This window comes from Oryctolagus cuniculus, chromosome 6, assembly GCF_964237555.1.
Source record: "Oryctolagus cuniculus chromosome 6, mOryCun1.1, whole genome shotgun sequence".
NCBI classification, from domain to species: Eukaryota; Metazoa; Chordata; class Mammalia; order Lagomorpha; family Leporidae; genus Oryctolagus; species Oryctolagus cuniculus.
The window spans coordinates 26,026,074-26,037,310 of NC_091437.1; the positions used below are offsets into that span (position 1 = coordinate 26,026,074).

Sequence of the window (11,237 nt, forward strand, 5' to 3'; positions counted from 1 at the left end):
CTCCTGCCATCGGATCAGCGCGGTGCGCCGGCCGCAGCGCGCCAACCACGGCGGCCATTGGAGGGTGAACCAACGGCAAAGGAAGACCTTTCTCTCTGTCTCTCTCTCTCACTGTCCACTCTGCCTGTCAAAAAATAAATAAATAAATAAATAAATAAATAAATAAATAAAAAGTAAAAAATATATATATATATATTTTTAAATTTATTTGAGAGGGGAACAGAGAGACAAAGAGCTCTCTCATCCACTGGTTCACTCTCCAAATGCCCACAAGAGCTAGAACTGGGCCAGGTGCCAAAGCTGAAAGCTGAGAACTCAGCCGTTCTCTGCTGCTTTCCCAGGTGGATTAGCCCAAATGAGATGCTGGCGCTGCAGGTGCCAGCTAAACCTACTCTGCCACAATGCCAGGCCCCAGACTCCAGCTTCTTGTTAACGCAGAGCCTGAGAAGCAGCAGTGATGGCTCAAGTAATTGGGTTCCTATTATCCACGTGGGAGACCCAGATGAAGTTCCCAGCTCTTAATCTGGCCTAGCCCTAGCCATTGTACACATTTGAGAAGTGAACCAGCAGCTAGAAATGCATCCACTCTCAAATAAATTCCTTTATAAATGTACTCTACCGTGCAGTTACTTATATGTTTTACATTTCAATAGTTTTGTCATAAGTTAGTATTGCTGAGAGCATAGAACATGGCCATAATTCTCTATGTAAAAAATGGCACAATCAAAACCACAATTCCCCAAATTCTAGGGATGAGTTGATTAAAACTTGAATTTAATTTTCCTCATTCTTCTAATCCCAAATATAACCAGTACAAAACTGGAACTAAAACATACTTGGTGTTTTGTTCCACTGGATCAACATATACTAAATGGAGCCGTTCAGCTTTCAGATTCTAAACACTCTTCATATCCACTCACTAAGTGCTTATTTCTTTGCCCCTGCCACCCTCACTTGCATTATACCATTTTTTGAGTAAGAGATATTTATTGGTTTTGAGTGGAGGAAAAAAATAAATTGTATCTTCAGGAAAAACAAATGGATTATGATGAAAATCATTTAGATTACAAAAGGCTATGTAAACATACACACTATAGTCCATACATTAAAATACATTCACGGGGCTGTCACTGTGGCATAGTAGGTTAAGATGTCGCCTGCAGTACTAGCATCCTATATGGGGGTTGGTTCAAGTCCCAGCTGCTCCACTTCCGATCCAGCTCCTTGCTGATGGCCTGGGTAAACAGTGGAAGATGGCCCAAGTGCTTGGGCACCTGCACCCAGGTGGGAGATCCAGATGAAACTCCTGGCCCCAGCTCTGGATCAGCCCAGCTCCGGCTGTTTAAGCCATTTGGGGAGTAAACCAGCAGGTGGAAGACCTCTCTCTTTGTAACTCTGCCTCTCAAATAAATAAAATAGATCAGCCCAGCTCTGGCTATTGCATCCATTTGGGAGTGAACCAGTGAATGGAAGACCTTTCTGTCTGTCTCTATCTGTAATCTTCTCAAATCAAAATCTTAAAAATATATACATATTAATAATTATCCTTTTATCTTTATAACTCAGAAAGTTTTAGTATTTGAATTATAAAGTGCTTAAAATTTTAGTTCCATTCTTTATTTTTTATTCAGATTTTATTTCTTCATTTGAGAGGTAGAATTATAGACAGAGAGAGAGAGAGAGAGAGAGAGGAAGGTCTTCCATTCACTGGTTCACTCCCCAGATGGTCACAACGCCAGCACTGAGCTGATCTGAAGCCAGGAGCTTCTTCCTGGTCTCCCACATTAATGCAGGTGCCCAAGCACTTAAGCCATCTTCCACTGCTTTCCCAGGCCATAAGCAGAGAGCTGGATTGGAAGAGGAACAACCAGGACATGAACTGGCATCCATATGGGATGTCAGTGTCTCAAGCAAAGGCTTCACCTACCATGCCACAATGCCAACTCCAATTCCATCCTTGCATATGGGAAATACCTAAAAAGATCCACTGAAAGTTACATATAACATCAAGAAGCATTTAGCAGTGTGGTTAAGCTTTTAAATCAAGTTGTCACAATTGGTCCTAGTCACATTTCATATTCAGAAAAGGTAAGTTTAGGGTTCAAGACAAGAGTATAACAAGCTAAAATACTCAAATGTTTTCTTGTTAATGTTTATATAACATCAACAGTAAGCTATAACAAACATCTACTAAACAGATTTGAGCAAAGCATAATAATTAATATCAGCAACTCTTTAAAGACAACAAGAAGTTTGGTCTAGTTTAGGTCAAGGCAGAAAATTAAAACAAAATGTCTCTCTGGGGTTTTTCAGAGATACTCCTTACCTAGAGACCACCACAAAACACTAAATGTGCAACAAATTAGCCAACAGGCTACTGAAGCAATATACCCCACAGCAAGTTGAAAGTTACTAAACCAAGCCCGCGCCGCGGCTCACTAGGCTAATCCTCCGCCTTGCGGCGCCGGCACACCGGGTTCTAGTCCCGGTCGGGGCGCCAGATTCTGTCCCGGTTGCCTCTCTTCCAGGCCAGCCCTCTGCTGTGGCCAGGGAGTGCAGTGGAGGATGGCCCAGGTGCTTGGGCCCTGCACCCCATGGGAGACCAGGAAAAGCACCTGGCTCCTGGCTCCTGCCATCGGATCAGCGCGGTGCGCCGGCCGCAGCGCGCCGGCCGCGGCGGCCATTGGAGGGTGAACCAACGGCAAAAGGAAGACCTTTCTCTCTGTCTCTCTCTCTCACTGTCCACTCTGCCTGTCAAAAAAACAAAAACAAAAAAAAACAAAAAAAAAAAAAAAAGAAAGTTACTAAACCAACCAATAGCTAATACTTTCCAATAATTCAATAATGGTCAGGTATCTGCAGTATGTTAATCCCGACGTATTATACAAACTCGGGAGAGCGGGCTATTAACAGACTCTTTTCCTCAGGCTCTGTGCTCTATTTACTCATTCAACAACTGATTTTCCTTTACAGGATGGAGAAGGTGCCTAGGCACAGTGAAAGGAGATACAGAGGGGAGAATGCTAATAATATAGATATAACTCACATTCATACAAAAATTAATATAAGTATAATGTACATTTTATCCTTATGGTCTTAATAAATCTTTTTAAAAGCCCAGCAATGATTACTTAATAGTATCTACAAATGAGATCGGTGTCATTTAGAAATCATTTGCCCACATCGATGCTACTAGTTAAGAACCTGTCTAGAATCCAGATGCAAATCTACGCCCACCTAGCAATCCACTATCACTCCTTATTCACAATCGAAACAATGATAACAGCTCATTTTACTCAGTCCCATGTGCCAGGTACACTTCTAAGGGGTTTCAGAATGTAAATATTATTTACTTAATTCTCTCAATATCCCCATAAACTACAAACTTTTTGTCTTTATTTCACGAATAAGGAAACGGGATCAGGAGAGACAGGTGCCAAATGCCACCAGTTTGACTGAGACTTGAACTCAAAACCTTCTTAGCGCAGAGACCACACTTTTAACCAATTCTCTACGCCACACGAACAGCACAGGAACAGTTTCACGCTGCTGTAAAAAAATTAAAAACAAACAAACAAAAAAGTCGGTTCTCATTTTCATGAGGGCTGTCTCCAACTTGGGGTACAGAAATTTAAAAGGTTGAAATTTTTAGCAATGACTATTTAGCAATTCTCTCCAGCACAAGTAAGAGCATCGCCAGATGTTTCAAAACGGGTAAAACCGCTGGTTAGCACCCTGCTCTTCCAAGGCGCGCCTTCCCCGCGACTCCCTCCTGCTGGGCAGAGCAATCCGCTCTCCTCCATCACAGAGCCCTCAGCACGCGGGGCCCCCCAAAAGTTCGTGGAAATGGGGAAAAAAAAAAAAAAAACTTGGCACAGATTGCAAAACTCCTCCCACCAAAATAAGTTTATCTTCGGATTCCGTTTGTCGGCGATCCTCCCGAGATACAACCCTTAGTGCACGGACACCGCTCCTTACCTCGGTAACAGGCGGCGGCGGCTGCAGCTCGGCCAAAGGCAGGGCCGGGAGGGAGAAGGCCAACTCCGCCGACCTGCAACACCCACACAAACTGCATCAGCTCCACAAGCCCCCGAGGCCACGTATCCGAGCCCGGCCCCTGCCAACCCCCATAGCTCACCATTTGCTACTGTGCAGCAGGCCCCGCTCCCGGGTAAGGCCTGCGATAAGCAGCAGCTGCTTTTTAATTTCCCGCAAATCTGAGAAATCGGCGTTCGTGGCCAGAACAGGCGCCACAGCCGCCGTCACAGCCACCGGGACTACAGACGTACTCGCAGCCATTTTCCTGGCTCGGGCCACTCCAGCCAATCACCGGAGACAATACTAACTGATCGGATGCCTCTAAAACGTCTGCCTAGCATTGGCCGGATCTTGTTCCGCAAAAACCAATCACAAGTCTCTCTTGTAAACGTCACGAAAAGGCGGGAAAAATAGACAATTACATCCCCGATTGGCCACGGGCTGCGGAGGCGGGAAAGGTAGAGTAAGAGCTAAGGAAGGACAGGATCTGAGAGCTCCGCAAGGGGCACAGAGGAATAAAAGCCCTGGAAAGGCGGGCTGGAACGAGAAAGGGTGAAGGTGTGGTTTCAGGGAAGATCTGTGCTTGTCCGTGGTCTAGCAAGGATGCGGAGTAGCCTCTGGATTTTTCTTTCAGCTACCCTAAGAGGGTGAATCGCCCCATGCGGAGGATTCTTCCTCTTTGTTTACCTTTTTATTTTTAAATCCCCGGGGTAGACAGCTAACCGAGGATTTACGCTGCGACAGGTTCTGTGCCTTTTTTTTTTTTTTTTAAAAGGCAGAGTTGCAGAGAGCGCGAGATCTTCCATCCACTGGTTGACTCTCCAGATGGCTGCAATGGTCAGAGCTGCGCAGATCCGAAGCCAGGGGCCAGGAGCTTCTTCAGGTTCTCCCGTGATGGTGCAGGGGCCCAAGCACTTGGGCCATCTTCCTCTGCTTTCCTAGGTGGATCAGCAGGGAGATGGATAGGAAATGGAGCAGCCAGGACTCAAACCTGCGTTCATATGGGATGCCAGCACTGCAGGCAGTGACTTTACTCACTATGCCACAGTACCGCCCCTGGGTTCTGTACTTTCTCAGGAAACCTTAGAAACAGCAGGAGGATATTGATACCAGCTCACCTAGGTTCTGTTACTCTTCCAGGGAGAGTGTCTAGATTATAACTCAGATCTGACGCCACAGCCTGTTGTTCTTAAACATTACATGAATATTTTTCAACATTTAAAAAAATATTTATTTATTTATTTATTTAAAAGGCAGAGTTACAGAGAGGCAGAGGCACAGAGAGAAAGAGAGGTCTTCCATCCACTGGTTCACTCCCCAGATAGCTGCGACAGCCAGAACTGGGCCGATCTGAAGCCAGGAACCAGGAGCTTCTTCCGGGTCTCCCACTTGGGTGTAGGGGCCCAAGGACTTGGGCCATCTTCTTCTGCTTTCCCAGGCCATAGCGGAGAGCTGGATCGGAGGTGGAGCAGCCAGGTCTCAAACCAGTACCCATATGGGATGCTGGCACTGCAGGTGGCAGCTTTACTTGCTACACCACAGTGCCGGCCCCTTTTCAACATTTTTTTGCTTTTAAAAATTTTTATTTGTTTATTATAATTACTTAAAAGGCAGAGACAGACACACAGAAATAAGTCTTCCACCTGCTGATTCATCCCCAGATGCCCACAATAGGGCTCCCATATGGGTAGCAGGGACCCATGTAGTTGAGCTATCACCTGTTGTCTCCCACGGTGTGCATTAACAGGAAGCTGGAATTGGAAACATTCTGATAGGGGACTCTGGCATCCCAAGCAGCATCTTAACCACTGTCCCAGTAACACTGCTTTCTGAAACCTCAGAGCTTTCTTGATGGAGTTCTAGACCCCTGGCTTCAACTTGGCCAAGCCCTGAATACTGTAGGCATTTGGGGATTGAGCCAGTGGATGGAAGATCTCTCTGCCTTTCAAATAAAATGAGGATAAACAAACTTTTAAAAAAATGTATAATAAGTCACTGCTGTGTTTAGAATGTGCAGCTCCTGGTTCTGTGGAAACTCTTGAGCCTCCTCCAGAAACAAGTCGGAGACCCAGGCCTTTCTCTAATTATCTTACCTGATTTACCACTAAAACTCCCTCCCCATAAGATGAAACGGAGCCCTCCCCCCCAAAGGAAGGAGGGTACAGAGGAGACCAGAGTCCCAGTCCCCTAGCTCCCTGTGGATCTCTGTACTATTGTCCCAGGTTGTATTTTCCCTTGGAATGAGTCCCCACTGTATCTGTTCATTGGTCGGGATGCTCTCTCTTAAGTCTGAACAACAATGTTCAGCATGGGACCAGAGTTTTAGTTTAACAGGTAAAGCCTCTGCCTGCGACACCAGCATCCCATATGGGTGCTGGTTCGAGTTCCTGCTAATGGCCTGGGAAAAGCAGCAAAAGATGGCCCAAATGCTTAGGCCCCTGCACTTGACAGACTCGGATAAAGCTCCACTTCCAATTCAGTTCCCTACTGATATGCTTGCGAGGGTAGCAGAGGATGGCCCAAGTGCTTGGGCCCCTACACCCACGTGGGAGACTCAGATGCAGCTCCTGGCTTTGGCCTGGCCCAGCCCTGGTCAATTCGACCATTTGGGAAGTGAACCAGAGGATGAAAGGCCGCGTTCTCTGTTTCTCTGACTTTCAAATAAATGAATCTTTAATTTAAAAAAATGACTACTTCAGTGGCAAATATTCTAAAAAAAATTTTGTTTAATGAAAAAAAAGTAAAGCTAGCAGAGCTGAATTCTGAGTTCTGGAGAAGCTGCTGCAAGCACACAGCTGTTGTTAATTCTCCATTTGTGGGAAAATGGATCTGTATAAAGAGGAAGAAGTGAGAGGGAGGAGAGAAACATCAACCTTTATGTCTGCTGTGTGGTCAGTGCCACCCATGGGTGGCATCACCCTCACTCTGTGGATGTCTGTGATTTGCATAAAGCCACCCTGCCGGCCGGCACCGTGGCTCAATAGGCTAATCCTCCGCCTGCGGCACCGGCACACCGGGTTCTAGTCCCGGTCGGGGCGCCGGATTCTGTCCCGGTTGCTCCTCTTCCAGTCCAGCTCTCTGCTGTGGCCCGGGAAGGCAGTGGAGGATGGCCCAAGTGCTTGGGCCCTGCACCTGCATGGGAGACCAGGAGAAGCACCTGGCTCCTGGCTTCGGATCGGCCACAATGCGCCAGCCGCAGCGGCCATTGGGGGGTGAACCAACAGAAAAGGAAGACCTTTCTCTCTGTCTCTCTCTCTCACTGTCCACTCTGCCTGTCAAAAAAAAAAAAAAAAAAAAAAAGCCACACTGCTGGAGAATCAGAGAACCAGTGTCTCTGATTCCAAAGTGCACGCTTATCTCCATGGTGCCACAGAGTCCTATCAGAGGAGAAGGTGTTTTAAAATAATAATATATATAGAAACAGCTCCCAGTTATTGAGTGCCAATTGTATGCCAATATCTGTGCTAGGGCTTGACACAAAGGCTCCCATTTAACCCTTACACAGACATTATGTCACTAAGTTTCACAATAAGACAGTAAGAATGGTACTGTTATTATTCCCATTTTATGGAAAAGGACAATGTGGGGGAAAAAAGATGTGAAAAAAAAGGGCTGCACTGTGGCACAGTGGGCTAAGCCTCTGCCTGTGACATGGGCATCCCAGATGGAAGAACCAGTTTGAGCCCCAGCTTCTCCAACTTGATTCCTTTGAGGGCCAGTGCTTTGGCATAGCAGGTAAAGCCAATGGCTGAGGTGCCACCAACCCATATGAATGCCAGTTCGAGTCCCAGCTGCTCCATTTCCTATCCAGCTCACTGCTAATACACCTGGGAAGGCAGCAGAAGATGGCCCAAGTGCTTGGGTCCCTGCCAAGCCCAATATGTGGGTTTCCCACACCCAGATGGAGTTCCAGGCTTCTAACTTTGCCCTGGCCCAGCCCTGGCTGCTGTGGCCAAGTGGAGAGTGAACCAGTGGATGGACAAGTTCTCTCTCTGTTACTCTGCCTTTCAAATAAATAAAACACAAATAAGTCTTGAAAAAGAGAAAAAAGAAGGAATTTTCCTCTAGAATGGAAGAAGTACAGCATATATGGAAAAAAGGAAAGGGAAAAAATCAAAGAGAAAATGAGAAAGGAAGGAAACAGAGCTGTTTGTGTCACTGCAACATGCAGGTTTCTAAAGATCTGGTCGTGGTCTGTCTTAATCTGGGTAGAGGGATGTGCCTGATTCCTTTAGTCTTATTTAAAAAAAAAAAAGATTTATTTATTTATTTTAAAGGCAAAGAATTACAGTGAGGCAGAGGCAGAGAGAGAGAGAGAGAGAGAGAGAAACTTCCATTCCCTGGTTCAAACCCCAAATGGCCGTAATGGCTGGAGTTGGGCCGATCTGAAGCCAGGACCCAGGAGCTTCCTCCGAGTCTCCCATGCGGGTACAGGGGTCCAAGCACTTGGTCCATCTTCTTCTGCTTTCCCAGGCTATAGCAGAGAGCTGGATCGGAAGTGGAGCAGCCGGGATTCAAACTAGCGCCTATATGGGATGCCGGCACTGCAGGCGGCAGCTTTAACTGCTACACCACAGCACCAGCCTTTAATCTTATTATTTAAACTATATCTGTATACTGTGTACTATATGTACATACATGAATGTGTTGCAAATGACATAAATGTATCACGTTTCACAATTTGAAATAATCAGAAGGAATGCATTTCAGGCTGCTAAATATAACTCCAGGCCTTAAACTCACGCTTGTCACACATGCTAGCTTCAGTAACAACTTTCCAGTTACATGCTGCCCCAGAGAACTTTGTCCCACTCCCAAAGTCGACCCACCAGAGGCCCTTCCTGGAAAACTGTTGCCTTCTCCTGTTGTGGTCCCGGATCTGGCCAACAGGTGGAGCCATTCCCTCCTTTCCCCGCTCGTGGAAGCACAAGGGGGACGAAAGCAATGCAAGGCCTGGCTGCTACCTGGAAGAACTTAATAAATCTGCACCCTGAAAAAACAGCCAGTTCCCAGCAAAGTTTCTGAACTCCAGCACAAGTGACATTTTGGCCTGAATGATTTTAGGATGAGCAGTGTACCCATTTAACAACTTCTTAGCCCCTACTATGTGCCAAGGTATGGGAATAGACGGATGAACGTGATAGTCAGTCTTTATTCTTGTGGACATTTTTTGTTTGTTTGTTTGAAAGGCAGAGGAACAGAAAGGCAAAGAGAGATCTTCCATTTGCTGGTTTCCTCCTCTAATTCCTGCAGCAGCCAAGGTTGGGCCAGGCCAAAGCCAGGAGTCAGGAACACCCTTCTGGTCCCCAGTGTGGGTGGTAGGGGCCAAAGTACTTGAGCCCATCTTCTACTGCTTTCCTGGGAACAGTATCAGGAGCCAGATCAGAAGCAGAGCAGCTGAGATTTGAACCTGTGCTCCAATATGGGATGATAGTATTACCAACAGTTGCTTAACCTGATGCACCACTATGCCAGCCCCAGCAACTATTTTCTTATGGAGCTACATCAGAAGCTTGTGCTAGGCTGTGGGCAAAGATGGCCACAAGTCCTCCACCCCTGGCTATATGCTCTTTTGCAATATTACTTTGCATCGGAGATGAGTCTATATCCCGGATCTTGAATCTGCACTGGCCCTGTGAACTGCTTTAGCCAAAAGAATGTATTCATTAGAAGTGAGTCTTGACCTCAAGAGACCTTGCACCTTTAACTTTTGTTCTCTGGCTTCACTGAAGCCGCCACGCAAGGAAGCCCCAGATTGGCCTGTTAGCTGTCCCAGTCCTTTCAGCGCCTCCTGCTGTCCCCACCACTTTACCTAAGGCTCCACACCTATGCCCAAGGATATGCAGGACCAGCCAGCATCAGTCAACCTGACAACTGACTGCAGCTGCAGAGGTGGCCCCAGCAAGACCTCCCCAGGAGGCCAGCGTTGCGGCTCAGTGGGTTAAAGCACAAACTGCGACACCAGCATGCCCTATGGATGCCAGTATTATTCCTGGCTGCACCACTTCTGATCCAGCTTCCTGTTAGTGCATCTGGGAATGCAGTGGAAGATGGCCCAAATCTTTGGGCCCCTCTACCCAAAAGGGAGACCTGGATGGAGTTCCAGGCTTGTCTTTGGCCTGGCCCAGCCTGAGTCATTGTCATTGTAACCATTTAGGGAGTGAACCAGCACATGGAAGATCTCTGTCTCTACCTTTTGCTGTAAATCTGCCTTTCAAATAAATTAATTTTTAAAAAAAGACATAGCCCAGCCAGAAATGCAGAATCAAGAGTAAATACCTGATTGGGAACTGTTTGCTGTGCAGCAATGGGAAATTGATACAAGTCCCTACCCTAACCTGGCTTGGGGTAGGATAGGGGACCAGGGAAGGCTTCCTTGAAGAGGTAGATGTAGTTCTTAGCACAAAGCCCTCCAAGTGTTGTCTCTGCTGCCTGGGTGCCATTCCCTTGTGCTCTACTAGTCTGTCTTCCACTTATCTTTATGCCCCAACTTACACTTAGGTTAAGTAGACCCTGACCAGTGAGGGCAGTGTTTGACTTACCACCCACCATCCACCTCCATCCCTGGGCCAACTTTTAGGTTTTATCACATTCTAGGTACATCCATGGGCTGTGTCAAGTACCTACATCTCATCCACTATGGTATGTTGAAGAACCAAAAATTGAAAATACAGATCAACATTAACGCGCCTCCCAGAAGCTTGGGGAAGGTTGAGTCACTGCCTTCTGGGGATGAATGCCATGAGGATGACAAGGAAGCCTGAGCAAGGGAGAAATGTGTTTTTAATAGCGATGATGGCCGTCAAAGCTATTATGGCCCCATCTTCACTGATGAAGCTCATACTTAAATGGAAATTCACTTGAAAAGCCCTTTCTTTGCATAATGGAAAGGCAAGCTTGTCCAATTCCAGCTCCCCATGGTAATGACCCCAGGACATAATGGGATCCTTCATTGCCAACTCAGCGTGTTGGGGGCTCCTACCCTGTATGGCTCAGCCTGGGTACCTTCCCTTTCCAGCATCCTTCGTTCCTATTACTCAACAAAGTTCCCCCAAGGATGCCTCACCTCCAAGGTCACTGTTGAGCACTGCTGGAAAGAGGGAGAATTGATTGGGCTGACGTCACTGTGTTGCTCTGCTTTTCCATCTGTCTAGGGAAAGTGATCCAGCGGAACTCCCCTTCGGGGCAACAGGCTGAGC

The 11,237-nt window shown here is 46.7% G+C and overlaps 1 protein-coding gene across 1 annotated transcript in view; it reads right to left on the reverse strand.

Annotated features, from left to right (window-relative positions):
- The window catches only part of CDC23 (cell division cycle 23), a 28,306-nt gene extending 23,972 nt beyond the window's left edge, over positions 1 to 4,334 (reverse strand). Inside the window, exons 1-2 of the mRNA XM_002710235.5 lie at positions 4,139 to 4,334; positions 3,979 to 4,051 (exon numbers count right to left, since the gene is read on the reverse strand). Of these exons, the coding sequence (XP_002710281.1) occupies positions 3,979 to 4,051; positions 4,139 to 4,299 (234 nt within the window). The 5' untranslated portion in view covers positions 4,300 to 4,334. The remainder of the gene's footprint in view (positions 1 to 3,978; positions 4,052 to 4,138) is intronic.
- Positions 4,335 to 11,237: the final 6,903 nt, after the last annotated feature.